The sequence below is a fragment of the Mustela nivalis genome (genome assembly GCF_964662115.1).
Source record: "Mustela nivalis genome assembly, chromosome: 5".
Taxonomy (NCBI): Eukaryota; Metazoa; Chordata; class Mammalia; order Carnivora; family Mustelidae; genus Mustela; species Mustela nivalis.
In genome coordinates, this window is record NC_139024.1 from 71738683 (window position 1) to 71765436 (window position 26754).

At 35.9% G+C, this 26754-nt stretch overlaps 1 protein-coding gene across 7 annotated transcripts in view; it reads left to right on the plus strand.

Annotated features, from left to right (window-relative positions):
• PTPRK (protein tyrosine phosphatase receptor type K) overlaps positions 1-26754 on the plus strand; it is a 560500-nt gene that overhangs the window by 282559 nt on the left and 251187 nt on the right. For all 7 annotated transcript variants that reach the window (XM_082729854.1, XM_082729853.1, XM_082729857.1 and 4 more), the window contains exon 6: positions 14164-14338. In XM_082729854.1, coding sequence (XP_082585980.1) covers positions 14164-14338 — 175 coding nt within the window. The remainder of the gene's footprint in view (positions 1-14163; positions 14339-26754) is intronic.

Below are 26754 nucleotides of genomic sequence, written 5' to 3' on the forward strand. Positions count from 1 at the left end.
ATGACAAAATACATTACCTAAATTAACCTCCTTGTACAAGCTCAATGAACTAGGGATGCGTAAAACAACATGGATGACTGTTTTTAGAAGTCTGTTTAATGTCAAAAAGCTGGCGATATGGTAAAATTATGAGGTTTTTGGGGCCATAGTTTAAAATGGTGTGTTAAGCTCATTCATGTTGGAAAAGGGACTTAGAATAAAGACTTTAGTCTTTTATAGAGAATTTCCAAATTCCTTTTTGATCATAAAACTCAATGAAGTAGCATGCATTCCAGATATAAGCACAACATTTGTTGTCAGGTTAATGATTTGCAATTTTTTCCCACATGAACAGATGTTTTCCAGTGCTTCCAACAAGTTTTAGAACTGTGCTGTTTTGTGATTTCAAGGAACCCTCATGGTAGGGAATTTGTGGATTATAAATTAGGCCTTATGGTAAACACGGGTTATAGGAAATAAGATCACAAATGAAATTTTAATGTATAGTTTATATTGAAATAAAATAATAAAAAACCTGGTTATATTTTTTGAGAAGTGTCAGATAATTTTCTCACAGGAAAAAGAAAAGTTAGGTTATATATTTTTTTTAGGTTAAAAATGTTAGTCATGTCCTTTCATTGCAGTGTTTACTGATATGAAGAATAAAGTGATGGTGGTAAAAAGTGAATATATAAGAAAATAACTAGCATGACACAATAGTTCCACTCCCATATTTACACAATAGAAATGTTTACACAATATTTATACAATAGAAATAGACATTTACACAATAGAAATAAAGACATTTTTTCAGAAAATAATTTGTGTAAGAATGTTTAAAACAGCTTTTTTCATAAAAACCAGTAATTGTAAAGAGCCCCAATATCCATTAAAAGGAGAATGGGCAAACAGTGTGTGGTTCATTCAAGCAATGGAATGTTATTCAGCAATAACAAAGAATGAGTTATTGATGTGGATAAATCTCAGCAATAGTATGTTTTTGGAAAGGGGATAGGTAAAAAAAAAAAAGTACCAGAAAAAATAAAGCTAAATTATGTGATAGAAATCAGAACAGTATTTGACTGTGGGTGATGAGGAGGGCCTGGAAGTGCACAGGGGAAACTCCTGAGGTAATGTAAATGTCATGTATATTCACTGGGGTGTTGGGCCCATGGGTGCATATACATTTGTTAGAAGTTAAGTTCCATCCAATTTACTGTGTATGCAGTTTACCTCAATAATAAACGAGGCAAAGTGAATATGTGGTACATTCTGGCATTACTAATCAAGCCATAGATGGCAATAGCCTATAAACATTTAGCTGCCTTTTGTCCATCTTGTCCATTTGAAGTTATTTGATTAGGTGTGAGGGTAATATATAATTAGTCTATGCTAAAATACAGAGTGAAACATGTTCTGAGTGTTCTGTTATCAGAACATGTTTTAAATTCTGAGGGTGTAAAAGAGTTGAAACAGGGTTGGACTGTAACTTATGACTTAGTGTTCTTTTATGAAGGTCCAGTATAAGTGGACACCTACATGGCAAATCAAATAGAGCTCACTGCTGGAACATCTGTCTGACCATATGCTTTGGCTTCAGGTTCAGTGTAGAAACTAAAACGCTAACGACTCCATCCATCATCTCAGAGCTTGGCTGGCATGCATCATTGGATTGGACAGAGAAATTCAACAGTGGAGTTATTGAAAGTAGGGAATTGTGTGGGTAGATTTGGTGACACCATTTGTTTTGGTGAATTGAAAGGAGGCTGTTTAATGTGTGACTGATAATCCTATGCAGATTGCCATCAAAGCTGTGGCAATTGGGCCAATCTGTCAGTAATTGCCGCAGGTGCTGGCCCTATGCCTCCTCTGTGGGTCTGCCAAAACAGGAAAGTCAGCCATCACTTTGCACTTGGTAAGATTTGTCACCGCTAATGTAGTATGATAAAGCTAGTTTCTCAGCCAAAGGAAATGTCATTCTTATGGAGCAATAGATAATTCAAGCAATGGATTGAGAGTAATAATTGGAGAGTAGAATTAGTAAAATGAAATGCAAATTGCTCTTAAAAAACAAAAACAAAAACAAAAAAACAACCAAAGAGAGGCCGACCTCTTGTAGTACCAGTTGTTGTCAGCTGAGGATTAATGGAAATGGGTGGTCTGAAACTTCTGGGCATACAGTGTTTTGTCTGTCCGGGGAGATGTCATGGTCTTCTTCCTGCACTGCAGGTGAATGGCATCATGCAAGCAGTGGAAATTAGATCAGAGACATGGTATTTTACAAAATGAGTTAATTCGAAAGTATAAAAATTTTAGCTGATGAAACCCATCACTACACAATTTCAAATACCACATAGCCATTGCTCACAGAGCTCCCTCTAATGCTTCCATGCTATGGTATTTTTCCACGCCTATTTCTACTGTCCAATGATGTGCCCGGATGTTTGTAGCATATTGCATTTCTACAAGAGATGTTACTATCCCTGATAGGATTTCCTTTTGAGAAAAAAAAATCTGTTAATTTTGTATTTATTATAATGAAGGAAAATTCTTGGAAGAAATTGATCTATGCCTAGAACAATCAAGTGTATGATGGGCAATTCATTGAAAACTACTTTGAGAGGAGTATTTCAGAACCTGATTGACTAAACATATGTGATTAGCATATATTGGATGCCATGAAAAGAAGAGGGGAAAAAAAAAAGGAAGGAGTTATAGTGAAAATTGGCCTACTGTCTGGACTTGGTGAAAGTCCTGACATTTTCTAAGTCATTGGCCTTAAGGGTGACTGACTCATGTCTAAAATATTAAACTAACCAAAGACAGCTTATAATTACTAGGACAGTGAATAAAGTTGAAGACATGATGTCAGAATGGCTAAAACAACATGGAATAGTATATATCTTGAGATTTGTGGGAGAACAGATAAACTTCTTAAAATCTTAAATTATTGGGAATATTGAAGAGGGATTTAATTTGTTCTGTATAGGTTCTAAAGTAAAATACTAACTAACAGTTTGAAGCTCTGTGGTGAGAGATATAAGCTGATTATAAGAGAGAACTTTGTAATTGTAGGGCTGTTGAAACTTAGTATGAGCTCTTCCAGGAGGTAGTAAAACTACAATTAGTGGAAGTATCCAAGCATAATCTGGATAAACACTTGCTAGAGCAGTTGAGTATATTTAAGCATGAGGCTGAATACATTTTAAGATCCCTTCAGCCCCGAGAATTGCCTCTGTAACTGAATAAGAAAAGATGATACAGAATCTAATCACTAAATTGTTTGAGAGTTGAGAGAGCGCTGCATCGGATGGAATGTTTGGTGAGATCATTAAGGAAGATTTGATTGAGTCTTTGAAGGATCTATAGGGCGTGAATAGCAAAGATACATGAACACTGTTATCACTGCAGGTTAGTGTATGTGCGTGGGTGGGATAGGAACATCAGGAGAAGGAGCTTCTCGAAGTGGAGGGTTCTCAATGAGAAGTGGAAGTAAAGACAGGTTTTTGGCAGGGTTGGGACTGGGCCCTGATGCAGACATAAACCAGAAGGGCCTGGGATTAGCCGGTCCTGGTAGAATCGAAAAATACATGAATAGCAAAGAAGGATAGATGAAAGAAATACCAGTTGACAGAATCGGGGATGATGTGAGTGAAATGATCAAGACAGCTTTCCAAATTTCCTCAAAAGTTTATATTTTAAAGCCAGTCAGTGAGCTTGTTTTCTCATTTTCTGTTTTGGGACTGATTTTTCTATTAGATCCATCTGTTTCCTTTTTTTTTTTTTTTTTTTTAATTTTTCCTACGTTCATAATTGCATGGAAGTTATCTAGATATGAAAGTGAGTGAAAGGTGCGAGGACATTCCGCCTTCCTTTCGGCTCTTTTGAGCTTTAATAAAAGTTTGTCAAGACAGTTGGAAGCTTATGGATGGTCCTGATAACCACTGGAAGGCTATTGGTGCTTTTAACCTTGGCTTCTTCTCTACCTTGTGGCTCACAGAACAGAGTAATGTCCGAGGGCAAGTGTTAACCACATCTGTGGTGTTTCCCCTGATTTCTTCTAAACTGATAAACAGTAGCATGCTATTTAATTCTAATTGTCTCTTTTTATTCTTACTTTAAGCAGTAGTGATTTTTTTTTTCTGTGTATATGCTGATTTACAGTTATTTCTGTTTTACTTGAGAGACCATGTACCATTTGATAGCTAAGCTATCACTCTTGTCAGTCTGCTGCTTTTCCTCAGGACGTTGGTTTATTTGAGTTCAGGGCATTATATTCTTCCTTCATGGCTTCATACAAAGAATTATGGCTGTTGGTCTTGAAGTAAAATCATTGACTGAGTATCATGGATTGTAATGTTTATCTTTTATCTTTGGCATTTGGGTGTGTATGTATGTAAATAGTGAACATCAGAACATTTAATCATGTTTAATGTTTTGGATTGTTAAATATCCTTGAGGTCATTTTGGTTTGCTTTCTGTGGCTTTCTACCATAAAGAGTTCAATGCCTTGAAGATAGAGTGCATTCTTTTCCGTCTTCAATAATTTATAAACTCTTGGGTTTGTTGTCTGCAGATTACATAATTGATTATAAATGAATAATGTGTGGAAAATACTTTATCTTTCTTATCTATCCCTGGAGCATGACTGAAAGCCCGGCAGTCATAGAAGCTCAAGGATTTCTTCCTATCGATATCTATAAATAACAATTTACTGCTTTTTCTGTGCAAGAATAATGTACTCTTCTGCTGTTCCTAAAGCTGCCCTTCGGTGTGTTTTCTAAGTGTGTCACATCAAGCACTTTACAACTTTCCATTGACTTCCTGTGATCAGTGTTACAGCATGGAGGCTCTGTAGCAGGCTGGGTTGCTTCTTTATGAAAAGCAATCTGATATAAAAATCTAATATTTGTAAAATCATTTTATGGTACAACAAAACATAGACGATCACACAAAAGTAAGAACTATGACTGGATGAATTTTTATGAGGTACACACCACACAGGACAAGAAAGGGACTTTGCCAGCCATCCTATGGGCTCCTTCCCAGGGCTCAGTCCCAGCCACACCTGAGCCCCTCCCTACTGCTGCAAATAATGGTTTTCCTCACTTCTGGCCCTTCTTTGTTTTTTCATAGTTTTTTTTTTTTTCTCACTTATATGTACATTCCTAAATACTCCAGATTATTCTTATCTAATTTTTAAAATGGGTTTTTAAAGTGTCTTTCAATCTGTGGGTTTGTCCTCTGTCCCTTTCTTTTCCTCACAGTTTGTCTATTGAGGAGGAACCCAGACCATTGACTTGTAGTTTTGCACAGTCATTTTACTGATTGCATATTAATGTCCTCTTTGATTTAACATGTTCTTCTGAATTTTCTGTAAATCGGCAGCCACATCCAGAGTTAAGTTTGATCCTTTGGAATGCTAGAGATGGTGCCTGGTATGATTACAGGAGGCACAAAATGTCTCTTTCTCCTCCCCTGCCCTTTTTTTTGTTTTCTTCATAGTCATTGGTGCTTAATGCCTGTATTCATTGTTCAGGCTGTAAATTGTGGTATTCTAATTCTATTATTTATTATGTACTATTATCTATTTTGTACTAGTTTAGTTAAAGAAGAAAAACTTCTCATCTACCTTTCTCTACCCAGTAGCATACTTCATTAAGGAAAGAGGGGATAAAGACTCAAATCTTTGTTTTAGCTATTGGTTTTCAATATAATGAGTTGATCCCTTATCATCTCCAAAGGTGACTGATTCTTCTTCTGAACTTGTGGACCTAATCTTGTTTAATTGACTTCAGTTTGTTGTAATTATTACTATTAATATTACTATTAAAACTCGAGCTGCCCCATCTTTGGCTAATGAGAACCTCTTCAAGTTGGCTCCAGAGTTCTTTTGATATGACTTCAGTAGTTTTTGGTAGTTTCCTGCTGTCTGATATTGTGAGATGTTCCTTCCTTCTTTTGTACATTTTCTTCTCCAGACCCAGTACGCTGGTTTGTTTTAGTGAGATCGTGTATTTCAGGACCATGATGTGGATGCTGAAGGGTACTCATTTTGTTAGACCTTTTCAGTGAACAGAACTAAGGTAAAATTCATATTTAACAATAAGCTCTCTATGAGTTCTTCTTTATATTTCAACTTCAAGCCTAAAGATTTTCACCTAATGTTTTCTCTATTACAATTTGTCAGTTATGGCTCCTTTTTTCTATGCTACTATTCTTTAGTCTCAGTGACACAGGGAAAGAGAGAATTCAAATACTCCATAATTCCTCATTTTTAAAGGCTGATGTCATTTTTAATACTTGCACTATGTAACTTGTAGCATGTAACTATTGCATACTATCCTCTTTCTCATGTAGCCCTTATTTACTTAGTTCTTCAGGTAACTATGTTCTTAATGATCACCATCTTCTTATAGCTCATGTTTTCCCAGTTTCTTTGGTTGTTTAAAAGTCATTTTCTAGAAAAATGGCTCAGGAATAGCACATGGAATTAATACTTCTGAGTTCTTGAATGTTGATTATAGTTTATATGTGAACTTGATAGATTTTTTTTGTGCCCTTGATCCTTTTTTTAAAGATCTTATTTGAGAGAGAGAGAGAGGGAGAGAGCATGAGCATGAGCAAGGGGAAGAGAGGGAAAGAATCTTAAGCAGACTCTGTGCTGAGCATGAGCCTGACATAGGGCTTGATCTCACAACTGTGAGATCATGATCTGAGTTGAAATCAAGAGTGGGATGCTTAACTGACTGAGCTACTGAGGTGTTCCTGTACCCTTCTTAAGTCAGTTGCAGGATATAAAATCCTTTGTTCACATTTTCCTTCCTTGAGTAACTTTAATATGTTATTTCATTTTGTTCTGGCATAAAGCTTTGTTATCAAAGTCCGAGAATATTTGTTTCCTTACAAATCATATGTCTGCTTTTTCTAGATATTCAAAGGATTTTTTCCTTTTTTTTTTTTTTTTTAAAGATTCTAATTTTATCAGACTGTGTATTGTTGTGAGTCATTCTAGGTTACTGTTCTCAGGTATGTGTGGTGTTCTTCCATTGTGTATTTTTAAGACTTTTTTAAAATTTTCAGAAGGCACATTTAATTATTAATTAATTAATTAATTAAAAAAAGACTTTATTTATTTATTTGACAGACAGAGATCACAAATAGGCGTAGAAGCAGACAGAGAGGGAGAAAGGAGGAAGCAGGCTCGCCGCTGAGCAGAGAGCCTGATGTGGGGCTTGATCCCAGGACCCTGAGATCACACGAGTCCATACAAAAGCAAGGAAACAAGAAAAGTACGAAAATAATATTATTTTTATTTTATTTTTTATTTTTATTATTATAAAGTACTTTTCATACTTTTCTTGTTTCCTTGTGAAAATAATACTATTTTCATACTTTTTTTACTTCCTTGCTTTTGTATGGACTCGTGTGATCTCTGTGTTTGATCTTCTTTGCATATCATCATTAATAGTCATTTTCTCTGGAATCTTTTTTGTTCTTTTTCAGTTAAAAGTCTATTTTTTCCCCACATTCTGTTTTGCTTAAGACATCATCTGTTGATTTTATTTACTCTAGTTAATCGTATTTCTGAAGTGACATTTTTCTTTCATTTCCAATTTTTCTTGAGTTCTGTCATCTTATGAATTTTATTAATTCAAATTTATATTATTTTTTCATCATGAATCATTTTTTTAAATATGTTTTAACATAGCATGAAATATTAGGTTTCAATTTTGATCTGTTTTGTGGGCATATTTTCCTGACTTACTTTCAGAGACTCTGGGGTTTATATTCTGCTCCTTATTCTGTTTTAAACTTATGATAACTTTATGTTGGACTTGACCTTGATACTTTTAAGTTGTTCATTTTTATGTTAATTATGTTGTTTTGAAATTTTAAAATGAATGGAGTTCAGGAAAACTTTCTTGATTTCAAGAATCCCTCTTTTGTTTTTGTGAGTTATGTTTAAAAATATGACCACTTGCTTTCTTGTTTTTCTTGGTTTTGTTCTCATCTAAACTCTGTCTGGACCTTTTCGTTCCATACTTCCTCTTGTTGTTTTGTCTGATTTTATGTGGCAGATTCAGAAAATTAAAATTATCCCACTGCCACCAAGTTACCAGAATCTCTCAAGTGTAGTGCTTTAATTGTATTGGTCTCTTTGCTCTACTCAACTTCCCTTTTACTCTGAATGGTACAGTTAAAGTCACATGCTTTGTATTTTCCATTTTCTCCAACACAGTTTGATGCAACCAGCCAATACCATTATTTATATTCCTTAGTTTGTCTAAAATGTTTTAAGGTCACAAATGCATGGTCACCCAGAAATTTACCTTCTATAGGTATTTGTTAGAAATATCTAATGGTAATATTTTGCATCTCTTTACTACATCATGCTATGGACTAGCAATGTCTTCTTTATTACTGGCAAAATAATTACTATCTAATCACATTTAGAGAACCAATTCTAGAAAACAGAACCAAACCAGATCGGAAAACTCAGTCTTAAAAAATCTGTTCTCCCAGAAGCATTTCTGGTAACAAAATCATCTGTATCAGTCAGTGCTCAAACACGAAAAGCATAGGTATATCTGTGTATATACACACCCACTTTGTTTTTTTGTTTTTGTTTTTGTTTAAATCTTAAAAGGATTTATTACAAGGAATTGGTTTATATGATTGTGGGGCTGGCAAGGGAAGTCTGAAGTCTGCAGGCCAAACCATCAGAGGGTCAAGCTGGTGTCCTCAGGCACAAACTCAAGCTGCTGTTTATAGGTGGAGTTTCTTCAACTTCAGGGGAAGCCTTTGCTCTGCTTTTAGACCATTTTAACTAACTGAATCAAGTCCACCCAGATCATCTAGGATAATCTCCCTTACTTAGTGTCAATTGGTTATAGACTTCACTTCCATCTCCAGAATCCCTTCACTTGGACACCTACTTCGATTAAGTAACTTGGGACTATAGCATAGACAAGTTGATGATCCAAAGATCACCACAGTTATTAAATGTGTTATTCGCTTAGACAATGTGTTGATTATGATCTTCATTATATTGCTATTATCAAGATTTGCAATGAGAACTTTTGTACAAGTAGTCTCATTATTATTCTCAACATCTGTGTTGAATAGCAGGTACAAATAGATACCCCCAGTTTTAGATAAAAAGATGGAGATGTGAGAAATACTAAGAATTGTGAAGCTACTAAATGGTTGTTTCAAAATGGAACTTAGGTATCATCTTCCATCCAGTGGGGTTCAGTGCACTTTCTCATGCTCTCTGTGTTGCCCCTCATACTGCAATGCTGTAAAGACACCTATGCTTCATAGCCTAAAACTCTTTTTCTTGTTTAATAGCTGAATTTACATTTTATTGCACTTGGGTAGTGATGGATTCTAGGAATTTGTTATCCCCAGCACATTTTTACCCTGCTTTTTAAAAATCATAATTATATATGCCACCTCTCTTTTTTTTCTGGTCAACTGTCTTTCATTGCGTTCAGCCCTTTCATTGCCAAATAGTAAATATGTTGGCCAACTTAGTATTATCATTTTAGTGCAATTTTCCTAGAAGAACACTGTGTTCTTATTAAATGTTTGATCTGTTGAAATAAATATAATAATTTCTAGTGGCTATAAATAAGTGCTTTTCTCAAAACAGTAACATGTTTCTAATCTTAGAAATGTCTAGATTTCTAAGCCTTGAATTTTGCCATAAAACCTTTTGTGTTTCTAAAATTTTTGGTTTAATTGTTCAATAATGATAATGATGTAATAATAATAATAATAGCTGCTGATGAGAAAGAAAAAACATTCATATGGTAGACAAGCCTTGGTAAGGAACCCTCTGTTCCTTGGCAGTAATTTGGTTGGATTATTGTATGATTTACTTCAACCTTACTTAATCATATTGTGCAAATTTACTTTGGGTTTAGTTTTGGACAAAAGGGCAAGTACCGACAAATCATATGCCACCCTCTTAGTCCTCTTAATGTATTCACTAGGAACCTAAATACCAAATGTAGGGAAACAGTCTCTTAACAGTTTTCTGACTCAAGAGGGTGGAGGGATCATATAGCATCATGTGCCCAAGAAAGACAGTGAAAAATAAATAAAAAGATAAATGCAATTTAATATTTTCTTCAAGTCAACAGAGTGAAATAATCCCCACAAGTATTCTAAGAACCACATTATTTAATTTTAAATTAAATTGGATTAATTCTGTTCCTCAAGCTTTGAAAAGAAAAGCTGAGATAAACTGTATCATATTTTAACTGTACCTTATTAACTGTTAGGAGTTCTAGCTGAAAATAATATAAAACCAGGTGTATTTTGTCCTTTAATAGGAAGTCCAGAGAGAAGGGGGCTCCAGAAGTTCTTGATACCATTTCAGATACTTGATCAAGAACCCGATTCTATCTTCATCCCTGAGGTGCCATCCTTAGTGTGTCCACTTTGCCTCACATTGGGTTCTCTCACATTGACAAGTCTGCTTTTCCAGCTTTAGGCATAACATAGAGAAGAGGACCCACTGTGTCTTCTCTAGAAGTGTGAAAAAAACCTTTCTGGGAGTGAATTGGCCTGTTTTTGTAGAATCTCATTAGCCAGAATCAGAGCACACACCCATTTTTACAGCTCTCACTATGATTAGGAGTAAGACCTCCATGATTGTTTTCTGCCCGTATGTTTCAAGCTGTAATGCCTTGGTGCATAACCTAGGGATCTATGAAAATGTAGATTCTGATTCAGTACCTCTAGAGTGATCTCTAGGCTTAGAGTTTGTAACAATTTGACAGGGGATTCTGATGCTGGTGGTCTGTAGACCACACTTGGAATAGCAAGGGGTTTGATCGATACTTGGCTATTATAGATGTTGAGAATTTACCAATATTATCGCTACACTACTTTAAGCCAGGAATTGAACTTGTCAAGTAAACACTGCATATGGCCTGCATGAGGAAGCTTACTTAGTTAAACAGAGGAGTATAATACTCAGGGGCTTTAATGACAAGTCTCAGCAACCTGTACGGGAGACACAGCAAATAAGAAAGCATGGAGAGCATATGAGAATTGGGGGAGAGAAAAGGGCCAAGTATTGGGATAGAATCCTTTGATCATATAATTTTGTGGTTTGTTTCTCAGTATTTCTCAAAGTTGGGGATATTTGCAGTGGTAAAATCATATAAAAAACTCAAAACAGGATAAAGAGCCAGGAACTGAAGAATGTAAAAGCAGAAAACTATATGCAAACACTACTGCATAAGGGAGAAATTTAACACTACTTCTTTCTTCCTTCATAGGGCTGTGCATTCGGCTAAATTGATAGCTTGTAGTCAGGTGAAGACCTATTATTTTGGATTATAAAAGAAAAGTTATCATTATTTTTGACTTCTGAAATGTACATGTCCTCATTTATTACTTTTAACTGTAATGCATTACTGGAAGCTGAGTAAATAATGCAATTCTAGTATAGTAGATTATATATCTCATTAGTACAATGCTTTGACCAAGGCTTTACAGCAAATAATCAATTCATTGGACTGGACCTAGAATATAAATGGAAAAAAGAAAAAAGCAGCTTTGGTTTAGTTTAGAGGAAATACTGCTAGATTTTGTGTCAAACCTGGTTTTGAGTTTTAATCCTGCTACTGAGAGGCTGCATATCATATTTTTAATCTATTTGAATCTGGATTTTATGATCTTTAAATGGAAATAACTATCACATATGTTTTTTTGAGAGAGCAGTGGCAGCACCAAGATGATAGCCTATATACCATCAGGTACATGGAGGCATTTATTAAATGATTATTGAAGATCAGGCTGAATGTTATGAGGGCATAATGATATGACGAATGGTTATTGTTATTTCAAGAGGTAAATAGCATGTATGTCTCCTATGCTCTTTAATTATATAAACAATGTATATCTTATGTAGGCATATATATTTTGTACTTATGTTAGCATTTTAATAAACACAAATATAGATATAATGTAATGTAATCAGCTTTGTGTACTCCTTAAACAGGCACCTCTATATAATATAAGCATTTTCTCTTCATTATTATCTAGGAGAATGATCAGAGATCTTGGTGCAAAAATTCATGGAATAGTTGGGTAAGGAAAGAGTTATTTAAAAAGCTGAATGAATAGAATATGGTAAAATTGTAGTTGGGACTTTGTGTACTTAGGTTTATATGTATATGTATGCATACCCATACATGACTATATACTACACAGTATGCACAGATAAATCATTTTGGATGTGGAGAAAAATGATTACAGATACAATGAGTTTAGGATTTAAAATATTACTTAAGTAATAGAATGGTCCCTTTATTATTTACTCTTTAAAAAAACACAAAGTGTCTTAGCCATGAAAAAATTATAGAAAACAGTAAGATGACCACAAATGTACCCACCAAATTTAAAAGAAGTTGAAGTTTACATTTTTATTTCATACACTAATTTTTTAAAATAATTTTTTATTTTTTATAAACATATAATACACTAATTTTTGTTAAAGAATTTTATTTGAGATTTTAACATGGGTAGGTGTATTTCATATAAATGAGATAATGGGGCTGGTTGTGATGGCTATTGCTGATTTTTCAGTACTTTTAGGAGCCAAATGATATTACATTGGTAATTTGAAAGTGGACACAGTGAGACTATTTACACCATAGAAACTGAGATATGATACAAATCAACACTTTATATATTTGGTTACGAACGAGCTGTTCAGCATTTTACCAGCACACTGCTGGCCTTAGCTTGCCTAAACTTCTATATTTTATTTTATTTTATTGGATGGCCAAATCTCAGTCTATTCAGTAAAATTTGGATCTTTCCCATATTGAACTGTTCCTGTATTGAAACGATTCTGAGTTCAACATTCTTGTACAATATCTCCGTGATCACATATGCAAAAGTGATTCAGATGTAGAAATGTAGACGTGAACTACTGGATGCTAGGCTATGTCCATCTTCAGATTTTCTAGAGAATAACAAATTATCTTTTAAAGTGACTGTAGTATTTTATACTTCCATTAGTAATCTTAGGGGGTTTGTTTCATATAGCTAGAGTACGAGACGATTTTTAAGTAGTATGAAAGGATACCAGAGACACTTGACGTTTCACCAACAAGAGATGAGGTCGAGGATCATGACCAGTTCTTTCTCATAGTTATGACTTTTCTTTGCCCTTTATGCTATCTTTGACATATAGACGTTTTAAAATTAAGGTTGAGGATCTCTTTTCATGGTTATTAGACATATACATTTTTCCTTTTTATAGCCTGTCCACTTTTTGATAGGGTTGTTTGTCTTTTTTCTTATTGAACTGTAGAAGATCTTTACATAACCTGGCTATTTATCTTTTGATGGATTATTTCCATGACAAATATCTTATCACAGTTGGTGGCTTGTTTTTTTCACTTTATTTATGTTGTCTTTCAACATATAGAAGTTATAAATTTTATTATAGTTGAATTTTTCAGTCATTTCTTTTATAGCTTACACTTACTGGTATTGTGCAAGGTACCCTGATGTTGTAAATAGGCTTTTCAGTATTTCATTTTGAAAGTTGACAGATATGCTATTAACATTTAGGTTCTTTTGATTACTTCTCTTAAACGGTATAAATTGGCTGTCATTAATGCCAAAGAGATAAAGTTTGCAAAGAAGAGAGATTTTGGTTTGACTCTAAATTAGTCATCAGTATTTTATTGTCATTCTGTGGCTGGTCACATGCTACACTTTTAGAATACAAAGATGCATTGGACATGCTCTTGGTCTTCTCATGGGACAATCCTATTATATAGCACATGCAGTATAGAATAAGGGCTAAAGGAAGCTCCCATATGTATTCTTTGGGAGAAGGAGGGCAGTGAATTATATGCCCTGGGGCCATTAACTCTTTTGTTAATTCATATGCTGTGAGCTAATAACAATTTTATGGAAAATAATAGTAATCTATAATGTCAGTGCTATACCCCTAAAGGATACCAGTGTTTATTTCCATGCTTTTTTTGGGTTGAATGACACTGGAAGAGATTTGTGGAACTACATAGACATTTTCCTCCTAATTTAGAAACAAGAATAATGTATCACAGATATTGGTTGCTAAGGTGCTTTAGATTTATGGAAATGTTAAGAACCTGTTTTTTAAAGATTGGTTTCTGCTTGCAGAGACGAAATGGAGAAGATATACCAGTAGCCCAGACTAAGAACATCAATCACAGAAGATTTGCTGCTTCCTTTAGATTGCAGGAAGTGACAAAAACTGACCAGGATTTGTATCGCTGTGTAACTCAGTCAGAACGAGGCTCCGGTGTGTCCAATTTTGCTCAACTCATTGTAAGAGGTAAAGTCACTTTCACTTCATGAAATTGCTTGACTTGGTTAAAACAAAGCAACCTTATAGAGATTTTGATTGATTTTTAAACCTGCTGCTCTTCATTTCAAGTCACCAAGAAATTATATTATATAAAAGTTCTGCTAATATGTGACTCTTGACCTCAGGGTCATGAGTTCAAGCCCCACACTGGGTACAGAGATTACATAAATAAATAAAACTTAAAAAAACAAGTTTTGCTAATGTCTTAAGATAAAGTAATACCGTTGTACATTTGTCAAACAAAGTTTCAACAAGTGTTTTCCATAGAAAGGAATCTATTTTAAAGAACTCTAATAGGGCTACCCATGTAGAACACTTTATTCCATATCGCAATCACCTAGGTTTGCTTTTTTTTTTTTTTTTAAAGATTTTATTTATTATTTGACAGAGAGAGATCACAAGTAGGCAGAGAGGCAGGCAGAGAGAGAGGAAGAGAGCCCTATGCAGGACTTGAGACCATGACCCGAGCGAAAGCAGCGGCTTAACCCACTGAGCCACCCAGGCGCCCCCTAGTTTTGCATTTTAATTTTAGATTTGCTTTTCCTGTTTAAAATAGCTCCACAGGGATGCCTGAGTAGCTCTGTAGGTTAAACAGCTGCCTTTGGCTCAGGTGACGATCCCAGGGTCTCAGGATCGAGTACCACATCAGGCTCCTTGTTCAGTAGGGAGCCTGCTTTTTCCTCTACCTCTGCCTGCTGCTTCTCTGCTTGTGCTCTCTCTCTCTAACAACTAAATAAATACAACCCTAAAAAAATAAAAAATTAAATAAAATAGCTCCACGGATACCACCTTTGTTCTTTAAAGCATTGTGATCATGAGGTCAAGGTCAGAGTTTCTGTCCCCATTGAGAATTGTAAATTTTAACGGTATCAAAACCCAGTGGTGGTGGATGTTCACCAATTCTGGCCTCCTAGAGGATCTTAGAAAGTTAGACTTGCTAAGTGGTTTTAGCTTAGCTTGGCAAGTACAAGTACACAGCGTGTATTAAAATCATTCAAAATTTACTGTGTCCCTGATATTATGAAACATGCACACCATTCTAGTTTGTGGAGATAAAATAATAAATAAAATATAATGTCCCTGACCTCGTAGAGCTTAACATTGAGGTGCATTAGGCACACTGTATAGAAAAATATTGAAAATATATCAAATTATGGTATATGCCATGAAGAAAAATAAACACTCAAAATGACGGTGATTAATTTTTTTATTATTTTTAATTATTTTTGTGATTAATATTTTTGTTAGGGTGGTTTAGAAGACCTTTTTGAGAGGGGGAGGTTGAGCTGAACCCTTAAAAATGAGGAATCGGGCACCTGGGTGACTCAGTCAGCTAAGCCCCTGCCTTCAGCTCAGATCATGATCCCAGGTCCCTGGTATCAAGTCCCACATAAGGCCCCCTGCTCAGTGGAAAGTCTGCTTCTCTGCCCCTCACCTGGCTCCTGTGCATTCTCTCTCTTGCTCACTCTCTTAAGATCTTGAAAATAAATAAATAAATATGAGGAACCTATTTCCTATGTGAAAATTTAGAGGAAATACAGCTGTTGAAAAGATTCCAGCATCAATCAATAATGACACAAATGAAAATAATTATAAACCACCGAAGTCTCCCCAAGTTTAGGAGTTCCTAACAAGCTTGTCTAACCTGAACTGAGATTTATCTGAGACATCAAGGCAAGAACCTTGTGAGTGAGTTTTCTTTGAGATAGACTCTGAAGGTTGAGAACCCTTGTCCAGGTGAGGGGTGTGGATGTGGAGACAGGGATAAGAGAAATAAATGCTACCAGAAGTGCCTACAGAGAACAAGGCATGTGTCAAGGCCCAGAGGCTAGAAGGAGAACAGGAGAGACATTCATATTCAAGTTAATCTATTTGAAATGCTTGTCATCAAATGTCTTTTACATACATTATTTCATTTTAAGATTTACTTGATTTTAATACTTTAACCTTTAATGCTTTAGAGAGAAGAAAATTAAAATTCAGACTATTTGATAGTAGCCCAGAGCCACAAAAATCTAATAATTGACTGAGCCAGAGTTTAACCCTGTAATTCTTGAGTCCTGATGCTGGGCTTCTTCTTCTGCAACACAGCTTTATCTTACATTATCACGATGAAATAATGACACTAGCCATTTGTAATGCTTTTTGTCTTGAGTGATCCTACAGATCATTTTTTTTAAAGTTTATCTTTGTGGACTGGATACGACTCTGTATTAAATAAGACCTCTCTTGTGTCTCCAGAGTTAGCTCATATCATCTGCTTAAGTTCATGAAAGCACAGTCCTAGTTAATTGAACAATGTGAATATAGCATAGTATTTAAGTGTTCAGTGCCCAGGGAAGTTGAAGGCAGAGAGTCAATTTTTATGTTCGTAGATGCTGTATACTCATCTCTCTCAAGCCTGTTGCAGCCTCTTTCTCACCTGAGCCTGCTTCGGAGAGCCTGAAGGTGTCCTTAGGTGGTCTTCAGAGTGATCAATATGCTCTGGGGAGAGGAGGTTGGGTGTGTTCACTGATCTGTATGGTCCTCTGGGCCTTTGGTGTGCAGCTGCTGAAAATCTGGTGGCCTTTCTTGGAACAGCTAGAGTGCTTTTGAATACTGTAGTTGTTTATATGTGTGTGTCTGTCTTTCTGCATGTGCTTATGTCTGTGTGTATATATATGTCCGTATATTTACGTGCATACATATCCTCTTTTTGAGGAAGTGGTCTTGCGGTGTATTTAACAGTTTATAGAAAACGGGGTTGAAGCTTCCGTCCAGGCGCTCCCTTTTAAAAGATATATTTCACTTTCTCATATAGCTGTTTTATGTTTGTGTATTTTCAAAGAGATTTGTTTTGGCATTACCAGATCTCTCTTGTTGTTCTGAATCAAAAAGTAGATTTTATTGGAGCACCTGGGTGGCTCAGTCTGTTGAACGTCTGCCTTCTACTCGGGTCATGATCCTGGAGTCCTGGGGTTGAGCCCACCTGGGGCTCCCTGCTTAGTGGGGACACTGCTTCTCGCTCTCACTCTCACTGCTTCCCCAGTTTGTGCTGTCTCTATCTCTGTCAAATAAATAAGTAAAATCTTTAAAAAAAAAAAAAGTAGATTTTATCATTTTATCAAAGCTTGGTTTTCTTTACCTGGAGACAAATGTATTATGGCTGCTCTGGGAGGGTACTTGTGGAATAAATATTTCAGTAAGACTTATAAATGGAGAATCTTTGGATTTCATAGAAAAGTTTAACTTTTTTTCCTTTTTAAAGTTCTGCCATTTAACCTACATTTTGATTCAGATTTTATATGGTACTTAGTTGGTTATAAAATACAATGGTACTTTGAATCTTGCTATCCAGAGTTCACCAACATTTTAGAAAAATATTTTGATCATTTTGGCAGTTTTATTTTCTTTTCAACATATTTTAGGTTGTTATATATCGAATACTTACAGGTGATACTTTGCTTGTTGTTTTATTTGAAAATGAATATGAAGGAATATATTTTCTTTTTTGTTTAGATAACCACCAAATAAATATTGTTAACTAAAAACCCATCCTTTGGGGTCAGCTGTAGTGGTGTTAAAACAGTGCTGAGAATTAACTATGGTGACAGGTCCTGTCTCTCATTGGCAGTTTTAAAACTGACATCCTGTTACATCCATACTAAAGATGGTAATTTTAAAGGAAATTTTTGGGGCAGTGATATGAATAGTCTTTAATAAGAGCTGGCATAGTATTGCCTGTTGTCAAAAATGACCCAAGGGTAAGAGTTTATTAGTGCATTTCCTCCTAAACTGAAAGTGACAGGGCATGCTTAAGGCTCTTTTGCTACTGTTTGTTACAAATGAAAATTTCACTGCAAAATTCTCCTGTTGAAGAGTATTGATCTCTGTGTTCCCACAGCCAGAAGAAGAAGAAAAAAATAGTACGCTGAAACAGAATTTACTTTGTCATGACTTTAGCATTGCTTCCAGATCATTTTGAGTAATGATAATGTCTTCAGCTTGTGGAAGCCAATCTTTATTGACAAAAAGTTTTTACAGAGATGAGATGAAGAGCAGATGTTTCTACTCAGTGTTTCTACAAAATTGAAGTGTAAAAAATGTGAAATACAGGTTGAAATGGCATTTACAAGCTGAAAGCTGAAAGCCCTGACTTTGTAGCCACGTTGTGTTACAGATTCTCATCCTTTACCATCTTCTCCGTTCTTTCCCACTTCTAAATCAAGGATCCACTTATATTCCTGACCAACTGACCCACAATGAACTTCTGTGAAATTCACTGTCTGATGCAATGGACACTCAATTTCTATTCCTATTTGTTAGTTGTGCTTTTCTATTTTTTATCAGTGAAACTCCAGTCATGTTTTAAGTTATTTAATGGGAAAAACACAATTTTTGTTCTTTTGTATCTGTTGTTGGTTTGATTTTTAAATTTTAGCACCAACTATCAACCATCATCAAAATTCTATGGACATAAAATATATTCCATTAATATTTTTATCTATTCTCAGTAAGTACTAGTGACCTCTAGCTGTAGAGTCAGTAGGGTGGATGTCTGTCCCCAACCTTACTCTGTGTAGCAGGTGGACCTATAAAAACAAATTTTGGTGTTTAAGATGATAAGGGGTTTGGATTGTTGTTCATACTTCCCTTTGCAAAACAATGAAACTTAGCTTAAAAATAAAGGTGTTTACTGACCTTTGTACCTGGAAAGTACCAAAATAGGCTTTAGGGTTGGTTCATTTAGTCTTCAAAGATCCAAGTTCTTTCCAGTTCTTCTCACTGTAGTCCATAGTTTCGTCTTCCATCCTAAACTAGGGTCTCCTCATGGTTATAGGATAGCAGTATACTTACATGTTTTTTGGTCTCATCCACTTGGGGTTAGAGAGGTTACTCTCACAAGTATCAAAGATAGTATGGTTGCATGTGGAGAGACACCTGGAATATCCAGTATAGAATATTTGTACGTGGGATTCCAGAGCACAAGCAATGTTATTCATAGAGAGTTATTAATTCTATTCAGGTAAGATAGGAACTGAGGAAGTATTTTTTTTTTTAAGATTTTATTTATTTATCTGACAGACAGAGATCACAGATAGGCAGAGAGGCAGGCAGAGAGAGAGGAAGGGAAGCGGGCTCCCTGTGGAGCAGAGCGCCAGATGCAGGGCCCAATCCCAGGACCCTGGGATCACAACCTGAGCAGAAGGCAGGGGCTTTAACCCACTAAGCCACCCAGGCGTCCTTGAGAAAGTATTTTAAAAGAATATACAAGTTAATTCTGAAGGACATACAGTTTGGATTTTTATTGTGCAAGAGAAAGGTGTTATTCTAAGTCGGGCAAAGTGTGGAGTGGGGTCACAGCTTATTTGGTGAATGGCAAGCTGTTACTGGACTCACTTGCCCAGTACCAGTTACCCACTATACTGGTGAGGAAGGATACAAGTCCAGCCCAACACTGCATTTGCATTTGGACTTGTCAGGTTCTGCTCCTGTCAAAATCATTTGTGGTTTTTGTTGCATCTCAGCCTGTCTAGTTTATCTTTGTTTGCTACAGCACCTGCCACAATATTTTTGCAAAGACGATTGATACTTCTCTAACAATTAACAAATAAATTTATTTGGTTGAAGTCAGAGTGGTGGGACTAACCCTGAAAGACAAAGGGAATGGATGATGAGCCAAGGGCCACCTGGTCTACACAGGGGTTGGAGATTTCTGGCATCTGGGAAAGGATGGTAACAACTGTTTTTTGTAGTGTCTGAATCAGGCTGTCTTCTCCTACAAACTAGTAAGGGTGACTTTAAGGTAGGCATGATTTTTCTTTCACTTAAAAAATAATTTTGAGGGGCGCCTGGGTGGCTCAGTGGGTTGAAGCCTCTGCCTTCAGCTCTGGTCATGATCCCAGAGTCCTGGGAATGAGCCCCGCTTAGGGCTCTCTGCTCAGCAGGGAGTCTGCTTCCTCCTCTCTCTCTTTCTCTGCCTGCCTCTCTGCCTACTTGTGATCTCTGTCAAATGAATAAATAAAATCTTAAAAAAAATAATTTTGATTTGACCAATATCTCCTACTCTAGTCTTTTCTGTATATAATGTTAAAAATCAGGTCTGAATATTTCATTTTAAATGTTTTTATATTAGAAGCAAGGACATTTGGGAAGTGGGAAACATGACAAACTAATACTTTTGCTTGTTGGTGGTTAAAGGCTGTGGAATTTCTAGCTTGAGTCCATCAGCATGCTGCTTAATGCCACACACTATTGATTTTTAACTAGTTTTTTAACTAGTTTTAAAAGCACAGCTGTCAGACTTATGCATTCATATAAAGATCCTTTTTCTTAATGGTGACTTGAAGATCTCTTTTCTTTGCTTCTACTGTGAAAACTAGTCACCTTGACAGGAAATTTGGAGTTATCTGGGAGAATTCAGTGCAAGTATCTATATTTAATAAAATCTGAACTATAATGAAAATCTAAGAACATATAAATTGACAACACACTAGTGTTCCCCAACCGTCCCTTATATCGTTAGGAAAGGACATGCAGTCGGTGAGGGTGGGATTTGGGGGGAGGGTAATCAAATGTCTCAAATTGAAGGAGACTCCAAATGTTGCATATTTTAAAATTTCACTTTGCTACCCTGGAGTATGATAAAGGAAGCATTTGGAGGCATCTCTCATTCATTGTAGCTACTTGTAATTCAAGTGATTCAATGTACAAGGTGTCTGGTACATTTTTAAATTCTAAATGAGCAAAAGGATACTAGATGTCTTCATTTTAGGTAGTATGTTATTACAGAGACTCTGTTCTATCCACTTTCCTACACTGTTATTTCAAGTACTTTTTTCTACTAATTTCCTCCTCTGAGTTTTCTTAGGCTACTTCACGAGAATGGCAGCATGAAGCCCTTGTTTTGCCCACGTGGTTATGTTCATGTTATTTATTTTGTTTGCTTTAAAAATAAAAACCCAATCTGAATTCTTTCCCAAAGGAGTTTTGAGTATGTTTTCATAGGTGATTCATGTGTAGAGGTTTACATAATGTTTAGCAGTTGAGGTGCTGGTCACTGTTTTTTGTAGTAAATCTTTGGGGAGTTTGCTTTTGTTGGAGCTTACTTAAGAATTTGAGAAGGATCAAAGAGGAAGCAGGATAATTTGCATGCCCAATGATTCTTCCTGTGAGCTCTGGGGAATCTGCTTTTGGAGCACTGTTCCTAGGCCTGTATTTTGCTTCTGAGTCTCTCAATTCCATTCTTTTGGAGTTTGTGATAAATGTAATTTGGTCCCATTTCTTCCAGAGGACTTATATCAACTTCATGAACTAACTGTGTCTTTGGAATTTTATTCTCCTCCCTGCTGACTATTTCTCTTTTCCTTACTCCAAACCAAAAAGGAAGCAATGAAATCACTTTGTAACTTCATTGGAAAATCAGCAAGCAGCCTTTATTGAGTACTTAAAATGGTTGAGTAATAGGCACCAGGAAATTACAAAGAAACAGGAAACTTCATTCCAGCTCTCAAGCAATTAATAATTTAATTAATTTTATTTTAAAAATAGGTAGAGTTATCGGATATTTTGGCACAGATCTTTGATTTTAGTCACATTTCTAATTCTATAGAAAAAAAATAAGATTCTCTAACAAATAGAAAATACCATACCTAAGGAGCTGTTCCATTAAAGCCCTTTATTAAGCACTATTTTGGTAAATAATGTACTGAGAATCTTACAGAAAGTTAATTAAATGGAAGCTCTGTAGCTGATAGATTGAAATCAATCAGTGAGGCAGAGAACTAACTCATAGTATTGTTAGTGGTGCAATGAGTAAGGATGGCAATGTGTTATGGAGGGATGTGGGACATTACTTCATTCGTTTTAGTTCTGGACTCTGTTCTATTCTCCCAGGACTTCCATCTTCTAGAGAGTCTAGAGAAATGGGCTCCCCTTACCAGTGTATAACTGACAGGTCAGTGAGTTCTGGTGTTTAGCTTTTTACAGTTAGAATAAACTGTTTACCACTGAGATGTTCACATCCTTTAAAAGCTAGCTAACACACATTCTGCTTACTGTAAAATGTCATCAAGAGCCTGACTTACTAAGAATACAAACTAAGAAATGCACAGCAAACACAAAGCTTTCACAAAATGTTAAGGAGATGTCAAATGTTCGATAAATCCGTCAAAACCAGCTTGTTCAACAAAGTGTTATTGTATTACTGCAGAAAGCACTTTTCTTTCCATCTAGATTAATATAAATCATGTTATTTCCTTTTCTAAGAAACATTTACTCTAGAAAGAATTAAAAACAGTTGTAAAGTCAACACAAATAAGAACAGGTAAAGATTTATATTTTGTTAGTTCTTGGCATGGACTGTGTTTACTTCATAGTAGCTTTTATAAAAAAGGAAAAGGTGTACCATTTTGGTGTTAAAAGTGAGGTTTGAGGTCTGCGAACTGGACAGAGACTAAATAATTTTGACAAAATACGGGCAGTTTTTCTTAACACATAAATCAACAACAACCTCTTCTATAGTTATCTAAGCTCCAGTGTTCTTGGAGAAATCATGGCTTACAGATATTCTTATCTCTTACCAGGAAAGGGTTTCTTCTAAATTTAGGATATAATTTGAAAGTTAACTTTCTTTTGCTCTCCATTTTCTCCTTTCTGAGCCTTAAACTAAGAAAATTATTTTGTTGTCTTTCAGCAGTATTACACAGTTTGGAATCAGATTTAGTGGTTTCAGCATGAAATCTGTCATTGTGTTAAAACAAATAAACGAACGAACAACGAATGAATAGTTACCTGTTCCCTTGTTAGAAAGAAATTTTACCCACATCTTTATTTACATTTTCCTAATTGCCATTGGCATTTCCTTTTATCCTCAAATATATCTGGAGGAAACCATTGCTCCTCTCATGTTACCATGTTACTCCTCCAACAGCTTCCTTTCACTTTAAGGGAGAAAAGAAATCACAGCCCTTTCCTGGTACAAAAAGTCTTAAATGACATATCCTCTGTGTATCACTCAAAATTTATCTCCTATCACTCACCTCCTTCCTTAATGTGCCACAGACATGCTGACTCTTCAAGGATGCTCTTGCCTTAGGGTCTTTGTGTTTCTTGTTCCACCCCCAACTGTGCTTCCTTTTTTTTCCCCTCAAATATACACGTGCTTTTATATTCTTACTTCATTCTAGTTTTGTCTGACTTTTTTCCAAAATACCTGAAGGCCAAATGATAGTTATTTTCCGGAACAGGAGAGAATTATTAATTTTGTATTACAAATTTTTCTCCAAAATCTCTAAGTTCTCAAAACATCTTTAGGTAATGCCTTCTATTAGGATGTGCAGAATGAAAATTTGTACAGGACGCAGTCTCAAATATCTTTGCATTCTTAGGTGAGATACAGTATACAGAAATATGTATATTAACTATTTCATTCGTTTATCAGTATTTTATTACATATCCTGTGGGTGCCCAGTGCTGTCCCTAACTTCACTGCCGTCATTTTCATCGCTGACATCTTCTTCTTCAAAGGTCTTCTCATGACTCTGTCCACATCAGCACTTCCCTCCTTCAAGTCAGTATTTCCTTGGCAGTCAGACAGCTCACACTGCACAAAGCAAGACTGTGCTCCCCAGGTTCTGATGGCTTTTTGTTCATGTAGCATAAATTCTAGATATCTTATCACCAGCCCCAAGGCCCACCTTCATCTGGTTCTGCCCTCCTCTTCAGTTCTTCATGAGAGTCTCCTTTGCTCGCCAAAATTTAGCAGCACCGGCTTGCTTTCACTTACTTTAATACAGCTTGCTGTCTTCTACCTTAGGACCTTTGCTTTTTCTGCCTGTAGAGTTTCCTCATCAGTATTCAAAATATATCTGTGTTCCTAACATCCAGCGCTCAATTGGCAAAGTTAAGAACTATTCTCTTTGCTCATTCATTGTTGTGTCTCTGTAGCCAGCACCATGGCCAACACCCAGCAGATATAATCAAATAATTGTTGTTGAAGAGACAAAAAGAACATGCGTTGTAGAATGCCTTATGAAAGGCCTGGACCTGATGTATAGGGCAGAGGAGGACAGCCTCATTAATGACCTTTGCTGGGCAGTTCATCATAGCATTGATGGAGGGGGTGGATCTCGATAGTTGAAGATAAAGAGAGGGAATTTCAAGCAGAGGGCGTGGGAGAACACATGTTCTTGTGCGCAGTGTTAAGTATTGACTATAGCATAGTGTTTTCCAGGGGAAATGTCTAAGATGAGCCTGAAGGTGCACTTTGAGGCCTAATTGTGGATAAATTTGAATCCAGACTAAGAAATATACATACATTATATAATCTGCTTTGGGGACTTTTGGGGGTTTTTGACATAGGTTACTTATGTCTTCCTATCTGTCTCAGAAAACGAGGATGGGAGACAATTTGGAGAATGGTAAAATTGCAGGGAGTCAGTATAGGACTCTAAATGCCATAAGAGCTTGAAATGGTGAGGTGTCTTTGAGGGAGTGTTTGGTACAAAGAGCAAGTAAAGGGTGAGAGATGACGATAGTGGAAGGGGTGGTCATCCTGGGATTCTAGGTGAAATACATGATTTTATGGACAGCAGTCAGAAGACTTGTAGAAAAACTTATTTAACAGCACGGATCATAATTTCAGTTGTAAGCTTTTGTTCGTGTTACTAGAGAGATGGTTTTAAAATCATTAGCATGTGGGGAAATGTTTTAACTACTTGTAGGGTGTTGAATAGGGATTTAACACAAGATGAATTAAACAATAAATACTTAGGGCATAGAAACACTTGTGTATTTTGTAAGCTACCATTTCATAGCCTTTAGCCAATATTTTTACTTTTTCATGTTGTTCAACTTAGGATACGAACAGATATACTCAATTAAATGGAAAATTTAGAAAGAGAACCCTGTTTAAGATGTCTTTTTTCCTTATTCCTGACATTGCCCACATATAAAAACACATGTAAAACATACCATGTGTATGTAATTTTTTCCCTTGCTAGTTCAATGTAGATTTCTGATCAGATTTGAAGCTAAGTGAAATTCTTTTTCCTGTTGCATGTTGAAATTTTATCCTTCATAGAAATGAAGCAAGCTCTCTAAAGACTTCACTTTCTCTGCTCTTCAGAATTTGATCACCCCTGATAATGACACCTTTAAATACACCTTTTTCTTGCATCAGTTTTTTTTTTTTTTTAAGATTTTATTTATTTATTTGACAGACAGATCACGAGTAGGCAGAGAGAGAGAGAGGAGGAAGCAGGCTCCCCACCGAGCAGAGAGCCCGATGCGGGACTCGATCCCAGGACCCTGAGATCATGACCTGAGCCGAAGGCAGCGGCTTAACCCATTGAGCCACCCAGGCGCCCTCTTGCATCAGTTTTTAAAAACATCGAAGGGAGTGGGGATTTTCTTTCTAAGAGGACTTTTGGCCAGCAGCATTTCTCAATCCTGAAAGAATGTCATTCACTGCAGCAGGTGGTTTACAAATATTTACTTACAGGTAGATAAAGAGTTCTCATCTGCTTAATTTTCCTGTCTTAAAGCCCCCACCAGGTATGACATTTCTTTGTATTGTGCAGGAATGTTAAAAAGTAGTTACCATGACCAGACTGGTTGGTGCATGGTAATGATGAAAAGCAGGGTGTTTGGGATTCAATGTAGATGGCAGAAATGGAAGATGTCAGAGAAGCCATATATTAAAGAGAATTTGAATTGGAAACTGAATCCCAATCTGCCACTGGGAACATTTTGATCATTTTGATTTATTAAACTTTTATAACAGCATTCAGATGGAGCGGAATTAAAACCCTTTAGTCTTGGATAGTTTATGGCCTGCCAACCACTATGTAACTGGTATCATTCTTGAAGGAACTCTTAGCAATTGGTGAAGAAGGAAAAAAAAAAATGGGTGTAAGTGAGAGATTTATTTTAAAAGGCAGTTTTCACAAATAATATTGTATCTAACTTTAAATCCTTCTCTTTTGTTTGTGTTGTGTGAAGGATAAACACGTGTTTTGTGATTTTAACATACTAAGTACCGTAAAGTTCTGGTTTTGACTATCCAATATATTTGACACTGATTAATGAATTTCAGTTTGAAATACTGTATTTGTACACGTTTTAGCTATCAATCTTTTTTAGTGTCTATACCTTCGTCTGTAGAGGCATCTGTGTCTGTCTTTCTCTAAGTTTGTATTTCTGAGTTTTATGGATAATTATTAATACATATTAATAAAATTGAAATTCTAATGCAATTTTGAAGGCTAACTTAGAAAACAAAATGAAACAGAATGATACTCCTTCCCTACAAGTGTTGGAATTCTGTAACTCAGGTCTTGTAAAAAGCATCTTTTGGCATCAGCAAGTAAGCATGAGTCTTTTCTGAACAGTGGCTCCATAAT